General features: G+C 36.0%; 1 protein-coding gene and 1 pseudogene across 1 annotated transcript; one reads left to right on the top strand and one right to left on the bottom strand.

Annotated features, from left to right (window-relative positions):
* LOC103968078 overlaps nucleotides 1-21,007 on the bottom strand; it is a 90,980-nt pseudogene that overhangs the window by 21,158 nt on the left and 48,815 nt on the right.
* Nucleotides 1,261-20,873, top strand: LOC103968073 (ubiquitin C-terminal hydrolase 12-like). Its single transcript, XM_018642294.2, has 37 exons — nucleotides 1,261-1,290; nucleotides 1,500-1,565; nucleotides 1,783-1,848; nucleotides 2,125-2,211; nucleotides 2,307-2,309; nucleotides 2,461-2,559; nucleotides 2,691-3,042; nucleotides 11,146-11,244; nucleotides 11,389-11,596; nucleotides 11,709-11,866; nucleotides 12,692-12,957; nucleotides 13,054-13,272; nucleotides 13,351-13,459; nucleotides 13,554-13,669; nucleotides 13,989-14,087; nucleotides 14,558-14,667; nucleotides 14,789-14,863; nucleotides 15,212-15,290; nucleotides 15,392-15,538; nucleotides 15,618-15,695; nucleotides 15,802-15,921; nucleotides 16,065-16,187; nucleotides 16,657-16,734; nucleotides 16,850-16,938; nucleotides 17,021-17,129; nucleotides 17,235-17,303; nucleotides 17,424-17,531; nucleotides 17,713-17,768; nucleotides 17,902-18,079; nucleotides 18,175-18,276; nucleotides 18,361-18,432; nucleotides 18,827-18,892; nucleotides 19,099-19,164; nucleotides 19,400-19,471; nucleotides 19,564-19,710; nucleotides 19,831-19,905; nucleotides 20,413-20,873. Exons 1-37 carry the CDS (start codon nucleotides 1,261-1,263, stop codon nucleotides 20,713-20,715), a joined length of 4,299 nt encoding a protein of 1,432 aa, XP_018497810.2. The 3' UTR covers nucleotides 20,716-20,873.

Below are 21,007 nucleotides of genomic sequence, written 5' to 3'. Positions count from 1 at the left end.
GGATAATTATTCTCTTCATCCTGGTTTCCCCAATAGGAGCTGTTGGATCTAATTCTGAAATTTCGCGGCATATCGACTTCACCTTGTGAAAGTACTGGGCAATCGTCATGTCGCGTTGTACCATCGATAGCAGCTCATTCTCGAGAAGTTGCAATTTTGTATTGTTCCTCTTCGAAAAGAGTGTAACAAAAGTGTCCCATGCTTCCTTTGGCGTTTTAGCGTCCCGAATGTACTCCAACATTTCTTCTTCTATTATGGTCTTTAAAGAAAACATTGATTTGCCTGCTTTAATTTTCCACTTCCGCAAGAAGCCGTTAGCATCTTCCGCTGCCGGTTGTGTAGCTTCACTACCACCGACAACCTCCCACAAGTCTTGACCTTGAAGGTAAGACTCTATACACGTTGCCCACGTGTTATAGTTTTGGTTGTTGAGCTTCTTGATTCCTCCAACACCGAACAAGCTTGAGTGACTACCGTGTAGAGTAATACACTACTCTCGACACAAAGAAGCCCCCTCTCAAGGTTTGTGATAACCCCAGCAATAATCTCAAGAAATCTTTTCTGATGTGGAAGATCAGTCAAAACTGCAACCACAGAGCATACTCGGAATTTCAAGAGACTTTACAACCAATGCTCTACCAAGAACGATCCCTGACCGACTTGGCTCTGATACCAATTGTTGAATAAGAAGAGTATCCAAGATAACTCTAATGATCCCAAGAAGAAGAAAATAGAGCATACTCTTAAAGAAAGCTCACAAAACAAACTAATTAGCAAAGCTTTTCTTATTTAGCTCTAGGCTTTGTTTTTCCTTGGATGATATACAATGCTTGGGGACTTGGGTATTTATAGCAAACAAAATGAAAGCTACACCACACACTTAATTAAACTAAGATTATTTACTACCACACAAAACCCATTAATTGCACCTAATTTTTTTCCACTCAACCATACCTAACATTGCCTAACTTTGCAATTGTAAGCAATTACATCATCAAACTAGATATGGACTTGGACTTTAGATTGGGTTGTGGATTACTTATGGTTTTGGGCTGACATTGATTCTCAACATTATTTTGCCCAAACAGAGCACTGCTGGGGATGTGGTTAATGTACTTAAAACGAAGGTGAAGTTTCTCTCTATGCATGCATTCCATGTATTATCCATCACTTCCCATCTAAAAGTTTCTGCCAATCGTACGAGAAGTCCTCTGTGTGTTTTTAGTTTTTCATTGTTTGTTCAGGAATGCTAATGATGCTATGATACATTACTTTAGCACTGCAAAGCTTGTAAAAATATGTAACCTTTAATTGAAACTAGTCTTTTCCCTCCCTTCTACTGGTTTTTGTACTTTCTGTCTTTTATAGTTGCCAATAATGGATACACTCAACTTACAGTGGTGACCATAACTTGACAAAATTGGTATAAATTGTTATCACCGCCTCTTAAACAGTTTCTTATAACAGATGTTTCTCAAAGTGTGGTGTACCTGAAACAGGTAGAGCTGTCTCATCCAAAAGCAGAACTCCGACTGCTTGAGGTTTTCGATCACAAGATCTACAGGGTAATTAGTACTGGTATGCCTGATGTATCGGCATGTTAGCTATTTGTTTTCTGGTCTTAAGTGATTGTAGCCTGGCCCATTTGTGATGCTGATTGGTGTCATCATGCTTTTGCATATTTTCCACAAGGATCTTATTGCATTGGAATTCCTTCTACTGTATAGGACTGATGTAATTTTGTCTGATGTAGCACTCATAATTCCTTGTGTTCTATTTCAGATCTTCCTAAACAGTGAGAAATTTGAGAATATTAATGACCAGTACTGGACTATTCGTGGAGAGGAGGCAAGTCCTTTTGCCTCTTCTTTATTTAGTTTTATTTTGAAGAGTTTCTAGTTTTATTCTGTTGAAAAAAAGTTAAATAGTTTTATGCGCAAGATATGTAATTTTGTTTGTTTTCCCTTTCCCAGACCCCGCTTAGTGTAGAAGGCTTGGTTGTTGTTTTTTTGTTTTCCAGTTGTGGATTAACATCCCTTCTAATGTACAGGATTGAATTGGATTCATATTGTACCTCTGTTCTTCATGCAGCTGTCTTTTTTTATTTTCTTTCTTGTGTATCAGATTCCAGAAGAAGAGAAAAACTTGGGTCTCGATGATATCTTGATTCATGCTTACCACTTCACGAAAGTCACTGTATTGAACCAGACGGTAGAAGTAAACTATTTGACTACTGTTAGAGGTTTCACCCAAATACTGTTGATTTTTCGAATCAGTTATATTCTTATTATTTGTACATTTTACAGCAAGTAAAAAATTTTAACTTCCAACATTTATGGGTATTGCCTAGGTGGATTACTTTTATATTATGTATGCAGGCCAATCTAAACTACGTTTATGGGTATTGCCTAGGTGGATTTCTTTTTTAACTTCCAACATTTGAAATTTTGTTTTCTTCAGAGAAGAGATGTTTATGGTGCACGGGAGCAGTACCTTGGGTTGGAGCACTCTGATAAAGCTCCTAAGAGGGCTCACGCAGCAAATCAAGTAATTGCTGCGGTAAATATTTTTTTTCCAACCTCTATTTGCCAGGCAGAGCCAACTCCACAAGAAGACGTAAGAATCCGACCGAGCCCACATTCATTTTTTTAAAATTTAATCTTCGTACTGATCTCTGGACTCTGATGCAGGCTGCCCAAGAAACCTTAGAGTCCATGGCGTCTAATGTCGGCCATGTTACAGCAAGCAGAGAAATGCAAAATGATGACCTGGATGGCCCTGCTTCTCCAGCAGTTGATCGAACTCTGAGAAGACTTTCTGCTGCAGAGGATCTATTGAAGTCCACTTTAGCCAGAGAACCATCAGTAGAGGCTTTGGCTGCATTAGACACTGTGAGCCGCTACGCAAGGAGCAGCCTAGACACTCTCAGCATGAATGGGGCATATGAGGAGTTCAAAGCAGCCTTGAAACTCTTGACTGAACTAGGGATGATTCATTCAACGATCACTTCCATGTTCAAGGCTCTTCTTTCGAAATGCCGAAGTACGTGGCTGCAGTAAAAGAGCTTGCCCATGCTGAAGATTTTCCGGTCAACACGAACAGATAAAAGTTAAAATGGGTGTGGGAATGTGGGAATGTGGTAATGTGGCACGTATTTAGACCCACGAGTCTATTAAATATTGCTATATGGATGAATTATTAAAAAGAAAAATTAATAAAAAAGATTTGAAAACTTTAAGTTTTACCGATAAGGATAAAATAAAAGGTAAAATGAATAGTATTAGATTTGATTTTTTAATGTAAAAATGTATTTTTTCGTTAAAGTAGACAATTCCTCATTAAAACTTATACAAAAATCTAATTTAAAATCATTTAAAACTAATTTCAAAATAATTAAATAAAAAAAATTAAAAGCTGTTCAACAAAAAATTAAAAACTGCATTTGTTTAACGATGAGGGAGAATCAATTTGTGCCAAGGAGAGACGGGCATGGGCAGGCTAGAGCCAGAGGGAGATCATCTGCAGTGACCGAGCTGAAGACTTCATCCAAGCTTGTCTCGAAACTTCTTCGTTCTTAGATTGACTTGGTGTCTCAAAATTGGGATCCCGGGTTGCGATTGGAGACTGATGGTTGTGCCTGGCTTGGTCTCGGTCGGAGGTTGGGATGAGTTGACGGTTGGGTTGAAGGGAAGCGGGTTGAGGTGGGTTGGTGCGGTCAGGGTTAGGAGGGGAGGGGTCAACGATCGACGGTGTGGGGAATGATTGAGAAGTCAGGGGTGGGTTGCGGTAGGGTTAGAAGAAGATGTCTTCTGAACAGGTTTTAATTTTTTTATTTAATTATTTTGAATTTAGTTTTAAATGATTTTAAATTAAATTTGTATATAGGTCTTAATAATTTATTCATATAGCAATATTTAATAGATTTGTGGATCCACATACATGCCACATCAGCACATTAACATAAATTTTGACAAAATTCTAATGGAATAACTACATTGATTTGCGAAATAAATCTGTTTATGGTTACGAAAATTTAATTGGGAGATTTTAAAAATTTTGTTACCAGAAATTATTATAATTTACGTAGTAAAATTTATCGATAAGTGAAAAAGAGATGGAAATACCCTAGTTGGTTTAACGTAATTATACGATGACGTATTTTATCCTTGTATATATTTTATTGAAATTCTTGATATATTTGGATAGAGCTCGACTTTGCGAAAATGTAGGCGAAGACTATATGTGAATTGGGACAAAAAAGGAAATGTGACAGAGGTTTTAGAGGTTTCAAAAAAAAAAAAAAAAAAAAAAAAAAAGGAGGAGGGCTGCTAGATGGCAGCAAGGAAGAAAGGAAAAAAAAAGAAGGGAAGAATGGAGGGGGCTCGGCGAATGGGGAAAGGAGAGAAGGGAAAGGCCCAATCAAAGAAGGGGGAAGAAGGGGACGAGTGAGAGAGGGAGCAGCACGGGATCAAGGATCCCTTACCCATTTTGTGCGACTCGACCCGGTCGGAAATAATGGAACCGTGGGTCCTCCGGCCAAATTCTGGCGAATCATGCCGAGAAACCACCTGGAAAATATCCCATGATCCTCCCTCTTCCATTTCTACCCAAAATTGGAAGGAATTGGATGGTAATTTTGGTGAAAAACGAATGGTGGTCCGTGTGGGTGTACTGAGGCGATCCGCAAATTCTGAAGCTAACTCAGCCAATTACCACCACCAATAAGCTCCCCTAAACCTCAGGAACAAAGCCCAAGCAGTGATGGAGGCATTGGAGCGAGTTTGGAGGTCGAATAAAAACACACCCAATTCTAGGGTTCCGGCGGTTCATGGGCGAGATTGAGCTCTTAGAAGAAGATATTGAAATGGAGCAGCATCAAAATAATAAGCAGCAACAACATCTGAGTGACAAAGAAAAACAAGAAAAATATGAAAGATTTCTTAGGAATTTATCTTTAGACTTAATAATAGATGATATCCTATTAGAAGAAATTTCAAAAGCAAAATTAAAAATAATGCTACCAGATATGCAAAATGAGATCGTGAGCAGAGCATCACAATCCATAATAAACTTGCAACTACAATTACAATGTGCTTTGTATCAGTCCATTTTTTATCCAAAACCAAGAATGAATATTATTACAAAGATATATCCACCATATCTTTGTGATAATACAAATAGTTGTTTTTGTAAACCAAAGGTTAACATTTTTGTAGCCACGATTAACATAAGAGATTTTAGACCATGACATTTTAATTATGAGCATCAAAAAAAGTATAATGTAGTAGAAGTTACCCTAGCCTTACTATTAGAGTTTGGCTATCTTGATAAAATATTCATTAACCATATTTTCCAACTAGAATCATTTCCTGAAAAGCTTACAAAAGTAGCAGAAGATTATCTAGAATAGTGGAAAGAAATTTGCATAAGTTTTATTAGTAGTCCTCTAGATTGGTATGTACATATGCATAAGGAGAAAGCTAGGAATATAGCCATGCTTAATGATGAGTCATTTAGACTGTCATCTTTCTCTCTACACAAGTGGACTCTTTCATACAAAAATATTCTGAGATTTCAAAAGATCCAAATGTTAGCCTTATATGAGTTTGAAGATTTTAAGTATGATATGATATTAGTAACAGAAGAAGAAGAAATATATATTTACAGCAAGTCAAAAGCCCATCATTAGTCATACAGGAAGCCTCAAAATTTCAAAGGACAGATGGAAAATATTTATTACAAAGTGAAACAAGATAGGAAAAGAGAGGCAGAGCTAGTATAATGAGATGAACAATACTGTAATAATTTGACAAAAGATGAGCTACATAATATTGACAACATGATGAAAGCATGAAGAGCGGAAGAGCTGGTAGCAGATTAGCAAAAGATGGAAAGTAGCATAAGTTGAATAGCATTATATAAAATAATGTATTTTAACGAGACAAAAATGTCAACATCATTGTGGACCCTACTACAATAATGAAATAATAACATAAGAGTAAATAAAGAAAAGAACTTAACCCATTATAATCTTTTCATGTAAAAAATGTCAATATCATTATGGACTCTGCTACAATAACGAAATAATGACATAAAAGTACATAAAGAAAAAAGCTTGACCTATTATAGACTTTTCATACCAAAAATGTCCTTGTGATTAAGATTAAATAGGGAAAGGATTGGTTTATTAGAACGCCAAAAAAAAAAAGGGTTTATATCACAAGTGGTCCCTATAATTAACTCATACCATCAAGATGATCCCTAAAAATGAAAAATGTTTATTAAATGTGGGTTGATTTGTCTGATTGGTATGATATGTATTTGGTGTGATTTATTTGGTTGGTCCTAGTTTCGTGATTGATAGTCACTTGAATGATTTAGAATGGATTGTGAACTACGATTGGCTTGATCCCTCCGAAGGGTACGTAGGCAGTCTAATGAGAAGTTAAATGCAGCCATAAAATAAACGAGATAAAATTTTAGTGGAAAAATCGTCAAAGAAAGAAGGGAACTTTAACGAAAAGCTCCTGGTACTATTCATTTTAACCATATTTTCCAACTAGAATCATTTCCTGAAAAGCTTACAAAAGTAGCAGAAGATTATCTAGAATAGTGGAAAGAAATTTTCATAAGTTTTATTAGTAGTCCTCTAGATTGGTATGTACATATGCATAAGGAGAAAGCTAGGAATATAGCCATGATTAATAACGAGTCATTTAGACTGTCATCTATCTCTCTACACAAGTGGACTCCTTCATACAAAAATATTCTGAGATTTCGAAAGATCCAAATGTTAGCCTTAGATGAGTTTGAAGATTTTATGTATGATATGATATTAGTAACAGAAGAAGAAAAAATATATATTTACAGCAAGTCAAAAGCCCATCATTAGTCATATAGGAAGCCTCAAAATTTCAAAGGACAGATGGAAAATATTTATTACAAAGTGAAACAAGATAGGAAAAGAGAGGCAAAGCTAGTATAATGAGATGAACAATACTGTAATAATTTGACAAAAGATGAGCTACATAATATTGACAACGTGATGAAAGCATGAAGAGTGGAAGAGCTGGTAGCAGATTAGCAAAAGATGGAAAGTAGCTTAAGTTGAATAACATTATATAAAATAATGTATTTTAACGAGACAAAAATGTCAACATCATTGTGGACCCTGCTACAATAATGAAATAATAACATAAGAGTAAATAAAGAAAAGAACTTCACCCATTATAAACTTTTCATGTAAAAAATGTCAACATCATTATGGACTCTGCTACAATAATGAAATAATGACATAAAAGTAAATAAAGAAAAAAACTTGACTTATTATAGACTTTTCATACCAAAAATGTCCTTGTGATTAAGATTAAATAGGGAAAGGATTGGTTCATTAGAACGCCAAAAAAAAAAAAGGGTTTATATCACAAGTGGTCCCTATAATTAACTCATACCATCAAGATGATCCCTAAAAATGAAAAATGTTTATTAAATGTGGGTTGATTTGTCTGATTGGTATGATATGTATTTGGTGTGATTTATTTGGTTGGTCCTAGTTTCGTGATTGATAGTCACTTGAATGATTTAGAATGGATTTTGAACTATGATTGGCTTGATCCATCCGAATGGTACGTAGGCAGTCTAACGAGAAGTTAGATGCAACCATAAAATAAACGAGATAAAATTTTAGTGGAAAATCATCAAAGAAAGAAGGGAACTTTAACGAAAAGCTCCCGGTACCATTCATTTTAACGAAAAACCACGTTTTTACATTAAAAAGTCAAATATGATACTATTCATTTTACCCTTTATTTTGTTCTTATCGTTAAAACTCAAAGTTTTCAAGCCATTTTCATAGGTTTTCTAAGAAAGAAAGGTTAGTATGGTTACTAACATAAAGGTTAATTAGGACATTTTTGGCCTACCACCGAAATTATTTTTCGAAATAATTTCATTGAGTGGTTCGGAATCGTATCCAGCTTAGATTTCATTGAGTGGTTCGATATGCATTGTACTCTGCGATTTCATTGAGTAGTTCGGAATCATATCCACTCGAATTTCGATAAGAGGTTCGAAATCCCTTCTACTCCACGATTTTGTTGAGTGGTTTGGAATCCCCTTTGGTGTCTTGGTTCCGTTGAGTGGTCTGGAACCCGATGTTGATGGATTTCGTTATGTGGTCCGAAATTGCATCATTTGACTTGTTGGTTGCTTGGATTTGATTTTAGCTTCAGAGATGTAGGTTTCGGCTGAACTGTGTTGCTCTAGCCCTACATTTCGGTGTATGGTATATGTTATTGATTGATATGATTATGAAATGATGTTGGTTGTGATTGTTGTCATTATGATTAAACTCGTTGACCAATATGGCTAGAGATTTATGTTGCGCTTTGTCGAATGTTCCTCGAGATGTTGCATGCTTGTTGTTTTGTATTATGTTGAGACATAGTGATTTATGTGATGAATATTCAAGTGTAGTGAATGATGAATTACGAATGGTTTGATCCCTGTTTAGGGTACGTAGGCAGTCTAACGAGGAGGTTAAATGCAGCCATAATGTATACGAAAAATTATTACGCAATTGGATCATGGGAGTGTGTATGGTCAATATCCCAAAGGCGGGGTATGATAGAAGTACAGGTATTTGGTGATGTTACGCGTCGATCCTGGACGTATGTCGGCATCGGGGCGTGATAGATTTTCCCTTGATTATTCAATTTAATGGAAAAACAAGAGTAGTGTGTAAGAGGTGAAAAAAGAACAATGTTTGGCTACTCATGAAAGAGTAAGAACTCCTACTCAAAACTCTTCATTTTCGAATAACAGTCTTTTGTGCTTATGATCATAACCGTTTATATCATAAACCATTATGTAAAAGATCATATTTGCAAAAAAAAATGAAATAAAAGTAAGGTCGTTTAATCAATCTAATGTACCAAATTTCGTTAATCTATTTTTATACAGTTAGATGACTAAACGTCCTTAGTTTTAATTCATTTTTGCGAAGTCAATATTTATCGAACAGGTCGTTCCATCCCGACCCACTAGCCCAATGAATAAACGAATCGTGCTTAACCAAGTTATTTAATAAAATATTAAGCCTAGCCCAGCTCGCAACTTTAGTTATTTCAACATTTTAAAAAAATTATTCACATGTTATTAAGCTAAATATCACTAATGTTAAGTCTTACTAATCTTAAAATGTATGTTTATAATTAAAAATTAAGGAACAAATGAGATTATTCATAATGGGCTAGGCGGTGGGCCGTACTCTACCCATGACGAGCTCAATGGGCCATGGCATGGTATATTAAGCCTAAATCTTAGGCTCGACTCACCCACTTCTTACGATTCATGTTGTGTCATGCTTTATTTAAATGGACTTGGACTATGCTATGCCTTACTTAAATGATCGTGCCCGTTTGATACCTCTAACTCCAAGAAGCACTAATTGCCTATAACTTTAAACCCGTTTTGTTCAGGGATTAGAAAAAGGAAGAGAGAAGGGGGGGGGGATGAGCTGAGCCTCACAATGGGTTAGCAATATTGTAGTTCAAATTCGCCTTTAACAAGAATCAAACCTAAGACCTCTCAATTACAACTTAAAAGATATGAGGTATCATAGTATTTAATGAGGATTTTAAACGGATCTTAAAAGGTATGAGGATTTCAATTAAAATTTTAAAAAAGCTTACCAAAATCCAAAGAAATCCAGTTGTATTATTGAACAAGATTCTATAAAAATCCAGTGTATTCAATTAAGATAAATGAATTTCAGAATGTATTTTAAGCTTTAACAAATTTAGTCTTTCCCTTGAGACTTCGAACAATTTCACGTAGGGCCTATATGGAAGCTCATTAAAACATCATCAAACTACATGAATTTATAAGAGGGCAGTCTCATGGTGAAAATCAAACATCTTTGCGATCCTCACCCAAATTTGAGACTTGCCTACTCTTTGTCTCCCACAGAAGCCCACCTAACTATTGGAAAAAAATGTTACACATCATGTCGAAGTTTTTCTACAATGTGAGGGACTATATTGTGAGAAAAATGTAGGAACGTCGTAAACTAGGGAGATATAGGAGAGATATCTCTACAACACTCCCTGGGGAATAAATAATTAGTTGTCTCATAACAAGTTTAGGAAAAAAATCTGAGCTAAGAAAAGAGTATAACTCTTGTTGAGATTATTAATATCACGTTGAACGTGTTTAATGTTACTTCATTAAAAATTTGTTAGAAATTAATTTAATATAATAAAACTTTAGTCAAGAGAAAAAAGAGTATATCGCGCATATGTCTAATGTAGTATATTTTTTGTTGTTCACTCTTAAGGAGTCCATTTGATAATAGCGTGCTTCAACACTATTTTTAGTGAAGTTGACGGATTTCATGGTATTCACACAATATTTTAAAAAATAGTCTTTAAAACATTATTGGCGTTCTTTCAATTCCTCATGCACATATTTTTAATTAGCGAAACATTCACAATAAGATGTTGAACAAAGATCACAAATATCTATTTAATTACTTAAAAGAAATATGAATAAAAATATACAATGTCTATCCCAAGTATTGGGATAGAGAGATGTAGATGTTTTTATTTTCTAGAAGAAAAAAAAAAAAAAATTGCAGACGTTAATATTTACTTTTATTGTCCGAGAGGCTCTGTAATCGAAAATGCTCTTGCACAACACGTATGTCGTTAATATCGATGAGGACGAGGGAAATAAATGTAAAAAAAAAAAATTAATATTTCAACTATAAATATGCAAGAGGTACTTAAGCTCTTCATTCAAAAAAGGAAGCCCCGCTTCTCTCCTTCCTCCTCCCTCTCTCCCCTCTCCGCCTCCACTCTCTCTCTCTTGCTCACCTGCACTGTTTTCACTCGTCTCTCAGCTTCCTTGAACGGACGGCTCATCGCGTGACAGAAACCACGATCTTTACGCCTGCATCGTCAGATGTACGTACCGACTCTTTACATTTTTCGGTTTGGTATATTTTTTCACATAGTTTCGGCTACGTTTCTCGTTTCTGATCGCCCAGTTTTCCTGCGAGCTGGATTTAATTGTGAAAAGTCACTTGCTTACAGTTTTTGATTTGCTAGGGATATGATTCAGTAGGATAGGGTTACGGTTTTGTAGATCAGAGCTCTAATTCTGTTTATCTTTCCAGCAGCAAAAGGGACGAGGAGATGCATGTGCCGCCTTCGGATTTGGCAGGAAGCTCTCGGGGCATGGAAGGTTTTGTATTTTTTGTGCTTTTCGATGATCCGTTGTTTGAATTTCATAAGTTTGTATTTACAGTGTGGTTTTGAAGCTTTGCATGTTGCATAATTGAGCTTAAAGAATTAATTTTTGTGTTTGTTATGTTGTGTGCATGATTAGAGTGCAAGTCATTTAATTTTCTTCCGGGTATTGATAATGTTGTTTTGAAATTTACGGTATTTGGTGTGGTGGGAGTAGCTCAAGTGGAGCAGACTAATGCATTTGAGGATCCTCAAAAGAAGAAATTCACTTGGACAATTGAGAGCTTTACTATGTTGGACAACAAGAACCACTACTCTGACATCTTCGTTGTTGGCGGCTTTAAATGGTATTTTCCTTGTCAACCACATGTCAAAGTTGATTTTGCACGCACGCCTTTAGTTGGCTTATAATTGTATCTCGCTGATTGGGTTTTATATTGTTTTGTTTTGTTTGATCAGGCGGATAATAATGTTTCCCAAGGGAAACCAAGTGGATGCGTTATCAATGTATTTGGACGCGGCAGATTCTGGGACATTGCCATATGGGTGGAGAAGATTTGCACACTTTAGCTTGGCTGTAGTTAATCAGATCGATACCAAGTACTCAGTAGAAAAGGGTATTAGTCTTATTTCCATTTCGAATTCAAGTTGTGCTTTTGTTTGGTTGTCGTTTTCGTTCTTTTCCTAATTTCAATGCTAGCTTTTGCTTGGTTGTTGTCCGGTTGTTATTTAAATCTAAGGGTTTCATTTAGAACTTATTATTTCAGGGTGAACGTACTAGCTTTCAACTTCATAGTTCTTGGGCGATGCCATTTGAACGCAATCAATATCTAAGTAATCACCCTAATCTCCTTTATTATCCAATTTTACTCCTTGAAAAATCAAAACAATAAAGTAAAATTTCTTCCATCCCCTCCTCTCTAACATCTTGACCAATGGTAGCAACGCGCCCCATGGCATTCCCATCTGCCCATTGTGACATTGTTTTGGAATATTTTTAGTTTGACAAAAAAGATTGAGAAAAATTGTGGAGTAAAACATACTAACAGATGATAGAAATTAATTCAAATACAATAGATTTGTTCTTCTATAGGCATCTAGATGTCAAATAAATTAACAGTAAAATGGAAGAACTTGGAAACTCTGTGCAATAAAAAATAATGGGCAGATTGAATTCTGGGTAATGAAAAGGCTGAATATACTAAATCAAGGGTTTCAATTTATTAAGTGATGAGCTTGAAGTGGGACTTGTGACGGTGTTAAAATTAGAGTTGGGAAGTACAAATATTCTAGGACTTCTAGGCCAGAACCAAATGTAGTGGGGCTGGCAATGGATTCTATTTTGTTGGTGTGGCTCATGCTGCAGAACAATAATTTGAATTAATCCGTTTAACCAAAAACTAACAATCTTTAATCATTTTGATTGTTGTATGATGTCGCAGACACACGACACCAGTTCAATGCAAGAGAAAGTGACTGGGGATTCACTTCATTCATGCCTCTTGGTGATCTTTATGACCCGAGTAGGGGATATCTGGTGAATGATACAGTTGTGGTTGAAGCGAAAGTTACTGCCTGTGAGGTTCTTAATTATCAGTCATATGACTCGAAAAAGGAAACTGGTTATGTTGGGCTTGAGAATCAGCGGCAAAGTGGTTATATGAATTCTCTACTCCAGACGTTTTACCATATACCATACTTTAGAAAGGTAGTTTACGTGATCTCCTGTTGTCATTGTAAGCCAAACATGAATTGTCTTGTGAATTTTTTATGAAAAGATCTTAATTTTGGAGTTACTTACCAGGCTGTGCATCATATGCCAACAACTGAGAATGACATGCCTTCAGGAAGCATCCCTTTGGCACTACAACGTTTATTCTATAAGCTTCAATACAGTGACAGCATTGTTGCAACTAAAGAATTGACCAAGTCTTTTGGGTGGGATACACATTATTTGTTTATGAAACATGACGTACATGAATTTAATAAATTTCTTAGTCAAAAGCTTGAAGATAAAATGAAGGTATGGGAATGTTTCATTTTGACCATGAGTTTAATTTTCATTTCATCTACAATTTTTATAATTGTTATGTTGGTTCAGGGAACTGTTGTGGAGGGTACAATACAGCAGTTATTTGAAGGACATTACATGAACTACACTGACTGCATCAATGTCCACTACAAATCTGAAGGAAAAGAGTCATTTTATGGTAATGTTTCTTGGCACAAACTTCATTTATTATGAGTTGGAAGTGTTTCATGAATGTCAGTGCATGCTACTGGTTTCTTCTTATTGCTTTGCAGACCTCCAGCTTGATGTAAAAGGCTGTCGGGGTGTTTATGATTCTTTCGATAAGTATGTGACAGTTGAACATCTTGAGGGTGACAATAAATACTGTGCCGAACAATACGGTTTGCAGGTTATATTACTGAATTTCTATTGTTGACTGCATTTATACAGTAACTCTAATCTGAGTTTGCTCTTAGTTGCCTCCTTCCACAAACCACCTTATGGAAATAGTGGTTTTACATTATTTCCTAAGCCAGTGAGATTTTTAATGTATGATTCTTAAAACATTTGTGGGGTCGTGCATGTTATGTTTTACTTTCTGATTGAATGATGTCCGTAGTTTTTCCTTCCATTAAACCGCTTGCTGAAGCCACTATTCTTACACATTTTCCTTGATAGTGAATTTGTTAAATATTATTCTCAAGGATTATGTTGTCTGCTTATTCCAGGTTGCTAAGAAGGGTGTCCTGTTTATTGACTTCCCTCCTGTTCTTCAACTTCAGCTAAAGCGATTTGAGTATGATTTTGTGCGGGACACTGTGGTTAAGGTCTGTAACGGAACTAATCTACATGCTTCAGCGTCATCTATGCTTTATTACATGAAGCATTGAAACTGTGATTCTTTGTTGAAGATGTAGCATGCATCTTAGTCGCAAAGATATGTTTCTTCAAATTATTTATTGATCCAAGTGAAGGACTTGAGCTCACTTTATGGTTTCATCCAACTCTTAGTTTAATTTTTGTTTCACTATTTCATTCTGAAAGATGGATATAACCCTATTTGAATGGGTTTTTTTCTTTTTCAAAATGTCTGCAGCATGAACTTTTTTTCGTCATACTAGTTAAATTGAACTTTCTTTATCTAGTTCATTATCTTTATTTGAAATTATATAAACTAATTAAATTCGTTTTTATTTCTTGGGCTGCAATTGTTTGTTCTGGTGTGATATTGATATTTCATAGATGGAAAGCAAATAGACTATCATGGTAAGAATATTGTATTATTTGTTTTTGGCAGGTAAATGATCGCTATGAATTTCCTCTTCAACTTGACCTTGATAGGGAGAATGGAATGTATCTATCACCTGAATCAGATAGGAGTGTCCGCAACCTCTACACTCTTCATAGGTAACCATAATAATAGTAGTTGATTGGGTTGGATGATTAAAAAAGCGCGCTAACTTTAACGATAGTTTTAAAAAATTCGTACCGAAATGCTACTTACTATGATACTTAATTACTGTTGCAGTGTCTTGGTTCATATTGGTGGGGCACATGATGGACGTTACTGTGCTTTCATAAGGCCAACCCTCTGTGACCAGTGGTATGGATCTTCCGGAATCAAAGCTCTGTGCTCTTTTACTTTGCTTCTTACTTTTTTGTTTGTCGTTCTGGTTCAAATGAGTCGGTTTTGTTGTGAATCTTGTGATTTATATTTCTCACATTGCTTTTCGCATAGATTTTGGCACCACAATTCGGTTTACCTGACTGCCTAATTTACAACTGTAAAGAAAGTACATGTTTAATTAGTTATATGCATTTTTTATTTATTACTTTGGTGTTAGTATTTATTTATTTGGATTTTTATGCACGATTATGAGTGTTATTGTGCATGCATTTCATCTATGTTGATAACTTGTCCGTTGATGCAATTTGTCCTCTCATGTTTTAGGTACAAGTTTGACAATGAACGTGTGACGAAAGAGGATGTGAAAAGGGCTTTAGAAGAGCAGTATGGTGGTGAGAAAGAGGTAGTTTATTGTTGTGGCTGTTTCCCAACTGCTCCGGTCATCCTTAATTTTAAAGTTACTTAATTGTAAACTGACTTATTGTTGTCTTTTAATCCCAACAGTTGCCACAGACCAATTCTCGCTTTAATCGTACTTCTTTCAGCCTTACAAAATACTCAAATGCATACATGCTTGTGTATATACGGGACAGTGATAAGGAGAAAATAATGTGTAACATGGACGAGAAAGACATAGCCGAACATCTAAGGGTAATGGTACATCGAGCATAATTTCAGCATTTCATTTTCCAACTAAGAGGCTGAACCAACTTTCGTTGATTCATTTCAGATAAGGTCGAAGAAGGGACAAGAAAAGAAAGAGGTCGAAAGATGTAATGCACAAGCACACCTCTACACTACTATTAAGGTAAAGCTTTCCAGTATCCGGTTTTCACCATTGCTTGTTTGGATGAGCTAGTACAGGCATTTGGTGTACATCAAAATATTATTGCGAAATTTATGGATATGTTTAGGTTTCTCGAGATAAGGACCTGGCAGAACAAATTGGAAGCGATGTATATTTTGGCCTTGTCGACCATAACAAAGTTCATAGGTTCCGTATTCTGAATCTAACACCCTTTAATCTTTTCAAGGTACACCAGTACAGGCTGAAGTTCATTTATGTCTTATCTTTTCTTCTTTTTTGGCTTATGGAAGATTGGTGACTTTGAGTGCAAAGAATTCTGAATTCAATTTTATTAATTATGAGAATTCCTAATTCGGAAATGGTTAACAGAAGGAGGTTGCAAATGAGTTTGGCATACCAGTGCAGTTTCAGCGTTTCTGGATTTGGTCCATGAGAAAAAACCATACATATCGCCCCAAACGACCATTGACAAGTTGTGAAGAATCACAAGCAGTATGACTTCACACTTCCTACCTTTGAAAGGGTTTTCAAGCATAAACTTTGAGACACTGCTCCTTGCACATGTGCTGTATCTCTGGGTTTATAGCTGGTTCTTTGCGTAATCCATATTTCTGATTGTGTCCAAATTTACTTAGTTGCATCTGACACTGAAGTTTTAAGTTCATGATTTTATGATGGGTGATTAGAAATGTCAATTTCTTTTGTGAAATTGGAATTTGAAAACTGCTTAATGCATAGATTTGTTGGAATTTGGATAATCATTAGGTTCTTAGTACTGGTTGAGGCATTTTAAATGAAGTTATTAACTTATTGTAGTATATAAAAAAGTCTGTTGGTCAGTGATAAACATTTGATCTCAGATTTTGAAATGATTGATAGTGTTTTTAGCTGCACATCGATGCCCAGAAGAGCTTGGTCTGGTGCCTTGTGCAATCTAATGATGGCCACTTGCGTTTTCCAGGTTGGACGATTGAGAGATGGATCAAATACAATACACAATGGAGAGCTAAAGTTGTTTTTGGAAGTAGAGTTTGGGCCGGTAATCCAGTGTTACTCTATTCTTGTTATGACCTATGGTGTGAGGGTTATTGCAGTTCCAATTGCTGGTTGAAAGATATCTTTTCTTACATTTGTTTCTCTCATTAATGCTCCAGGATCTGTGTCTTATTGCTCCGCCTGCCAAAACCAAGAAAGATATCCTTGTTTTCTTTAAGCTTTATGAACCTGAGAAACGAGAACTACGGTAGGCCAGCTTTTTCTGCTTAGCTGAACATTTTTTGCTTTTGACTTATGTTTGCTTATTTAAGTTTCTTTTCTGTTTCCAGTTTTGTTGGTCGGCTTTTCGTGAAGAGTTGTAGCAGGCCAGAAGAGATTTTAGCAAAATTGAATCAGCTTGCTGGTTTTTCCCCTGATGAAGAAATTGAACTCTATCCGGTGTCTGTCACATTATTTGTCGCATCAATTGTGTTAATAATTTGATGCATGCTTTGCTATAGCATCTTAACCAAATTCTATAATATGTTTTTGTGCTACATTTAGGAATTAAGGTCTGAGCCTTGTATCATGTGGGAGCAGCTTGACAAGAAGATCCCATTTCGATTCAGTCAGGTAGCTATCACTATATTGCATGCTTGGTATATTCTTAATTTGTGTCTGCTATGGAAATTAACGTTTTGATGCTTTTATAGGTATATTTCTGGTTAACTGTCTATTGCTTTCCTTTTCCAGATTCAAGATGGGGATATTATATGCTTTCAGAAATCTACTCCTCATGGAAGTGAAGTATGTAAATATCCTAACATTCCTTCATTTTTCAGATACCTACATTATCGTCAGGTACTGGCTGCGGAAACTTTTACTTTATTTGTAGTTTAAATTAGATGTTGTTATACGATAAGCAGACTTAAACGGTGGATTGCTTTTGCACCTCCTTTTACTTTGCTTTTAGTGTTTTTTTTGTAGCTGTATTTTGTTGAATTTTATACCTACCCATGTTGAATGATTTGAGGCTTTACAGATTGTTCGTTTCCGTTTGCTGGAGAAACCGAATGAGGATGATTTCAGTTTAGAATTGTAAGTACTTCCTGAACCCTTGTCCGTCATGGTTTAATTTTATTCCCGGTCAATAATTGTCCCTCACAGTTGGACTTGGACTGTCCATCATTGTTTTATTTCAGTGCTTTAACTTTTTTCTCTTGTTTTTTAGGTCAAAGCTTCACACTTACGATGATGTTGTGGAGAATTTGGCTCGCCAAATTGGTTTGGAAAATCCCACCAAAATCAGACTCACTGCACATAACTGCTTATCTCAACAACCTAGGCCCCAACCTATCAAATATCAGGGAGCAGAGCATTTAACAGAAATGTTAACTCATTACAATCAAGTGAGTGGCATCGTATTGAGCTTCCTCTGTTGTTTTACTCTCTCTCTCTCTCATAAGCATCATGTGGTGTGGCTACTAATTATGCTTTTCTATAGAGCTCTGATATTTTGTACTATGAAGTCTTGGGCATTCCCCTGCCAGAGTTGGAAGGCCTGAAAACTCTAAAAATTGCCTTTCATCATGCTACAAAAGACGAGGTCCGTGAAATATATCGCAACATCTGCTTATGGACGGTGATTACATCATTGTGCACATCCTAATCTTGTATAATTTATGTATAGGTGGTGATTCACACTATTAGCTTTCCCAAACGGAAAACTGTTGGGTATTTGATTAATGTACTTAAAACGAAGGTAAGGTTTCCCTGTTCTATGCATTCCATATGTTTTAATTTACTAGCCATCACTTCTCATCTAAATATTTCTGGCAATCGTATAGTGTCCTATGTGTGTTTTTTATTTTTCTTCTCTCTTTTTGTATGCAAAAGCTAGTGATGCTATTATACATTAATTTATCAATGATGCAAAGCTTATAAAAGTTATGCGGCCTTTAATTAAAACTATTCCCTTCCCTCCCTCCTATTGGTTTTTGTACTTTCTATCCCTTAAAAGTTGCTTATACTGGATTTCACTCAACTTGCAGTGATGTTCATAACTTTGACAAAATTGGTAGATGCTTAATAAAAATATATCACCACCACAATTGCCTATAATGGAATTTTCTCACTGTACGGTGTACCTGAAACAGGTAGAGCTGTCTCATCCAAATGTAGAACTCCGAGTGCTTGGCATTTTATATCACAAGATCTACAAGGTAATACTACTTGTATGCCTTCTTTATCAGCATTTGAGGTATTTTTTCTGGTCATAAGTGATTGTAGGTTGCCCCATTTGTTCAGCTGATAATGTATCGTATATATTTGCATGTTTTCATTATGGATCTTATTGCATCAGAAATTTTCTTCCTTCTATTTAATTTATGTGATTTAATCACTCATGATTCGTCGTGTTCTATTGCAGATCTTTCTGCACTCTGAAAAAATTAGGAATATTCATAAACAGTACCGGACTTTGCGTGTAGAGGAGGCAAGTTCCTTTTGCCCCCTTTTCCTTATTTAGTTTTATTTTGAGAAGTTTCTATTTTTATTTTTCAGTTCAAAATATGTAGACTACGGATATAGTTTTATGGGCAAGATTCGTAATTTAGTTTCTTTTCCCTTTTCCAAAACAGCATCCCTACGACAGCATAGGACTGAGTTGGATTGATATTTTGTGCCAATGTTCTTTGTCTCAGCTGAATGTTCTTTTTTCTTGTCATCAGATTCCAGAAGAAGAGAAAAACTTGGGTCAACGTGATCGCTTGATTCATGTTTACCACTTCACAAAAGTCACTGTACTGAAAGACATGGTAGAAGCAAACTATTTCATTGCTGTTTTAGACTTTCAGTCAAAGAAGGTTTTACCCAGATACTTTGTGATTTTTAGAATCGAACTTATTGTTTGAACATTTTACAGCATGTACAAACTTTTGGGGAACCTTTTGTCTTGGTCATCCATGAAGGTGAATGTCTAGCTGAAGTTAAAACACGGATACAAAAGAAATTGCGGGTTCCCGATGAGGAGTTCTCAAAGGTACTAGAGCCATACCTTATTTTCATTGGAAGGGGGTCACTAGAGGAAAAGAGTGTTCTGTCGCTATTATTATTGGTTCTTTATTTTGCTTCCTCATCTATTTCCGCTTTTGTTGTGCAGTGGAACTTTGCATTTTTGTCACGTGGTCATCCAGAGTACTTGCAGGATTCTGACATTGTTTTCAGCCGATTTCAGGTGTCTATGATCTATTGCTATTGATGTCTGATGTCCCCTTTCTTTCAAATTTTATGTGATTAGTACATAATAATGAAAATGTATCCACTATTCATGCATACATTCACTCAATCGATGCATCTAGTCGATCAACTAGTATTTACATATTTCATTTTAATAAACTGTCGCTTTACCCTCTGAACAAGAACACTAGCTGAAATTGGCCGCGCCACCCCCCCCCCCAAAAAAACTATTTTTTTGGTAAACTTTTGAAAATTAGCCAATTCAGCCCCTGAAGTTAGAGCCGTCTACTTTGCAGCCTTGAATTCAGATCATCATATTTTCGGCTACAAATTCAGAGAGTTTTCGTATCTTTGTTTTCTCTTCTCCTTGAGTTTCTAGGTCCTTCTAGATAGGATATATCTACGTTCCTTAGTTTCATCTCTTTATAGCTTCCGGTGCGATATTATGTCTTTTGTAGGTGAATTTTTTTTTTAGATTCTAACATTTGAATTTTGTTTTCCTCAGAGAAGCAAATCGTTGCCTCCATGGGAGCAGTACCTCGGGTTGGAGCACTCTGATAAAGCTCCTAAGAGGGCTTATGCAGTAACTGAAGCAAGTGCTGCTGTACCCAGCAAAAGGAGAAAAAAGGGTCGTAAGGGGGGACAAATGCCCTATCCCGTTCCAATCTCTACCGATGTCATTCCAGCGATCACGGGGACTTCTCAGCCCCAAGGACCTGCCGGGAATGCAGGCAAGGTAGGTGAGATTCCGGCTGTAAATCTCTCTTTACCAACCTCTGAGCCAGGCAAAGCCAAAGAAAGGAAATGAAGTGTCGGGAAAAACTATTATTCTGATTGATTGAATAATGATTACACCATATGAGACATTTGTTAAGTCCATTTAGATTATGACGAGTCTTTCAGGAAGTTGTAACTTTATGCTTTGCTTATCATTATTTCCTTTAAATTGGGATGTAATACAAGCATTTGGGCAGACTTGATTGAATTGAAAATATATTTGCTTTGTGCAATTGAAGTGAGTGTTTCCTCCTTCTAAAATTAAGCATTTGGCTTGGTCATGTGAGTTAATCCACCGACGTGAGTAATTTTGTTGCCCCTAG

This window comes from the organism of the source record quoted next, unplaced genomic scaffold (assembly GCF_019419815.1).
Source record: "Pyrus x bretschneideri cultivar Hongxiangsu unplaced genomic scaffold, Pyrus_bretschneideri_v1 Contig53, whole genome shotgun sequence".
Taxonomy (NCBI): domain Eukaryota; kingdom Viridiplantae; phylum Streptophyta; class Magnoliopsida; order Rosales; family Rosaceae; genus Pyrus; species Pyrus x bretschneideri.
This window is presented reverse-complemented; position numbering and strand designations above follow the sequence as displayed.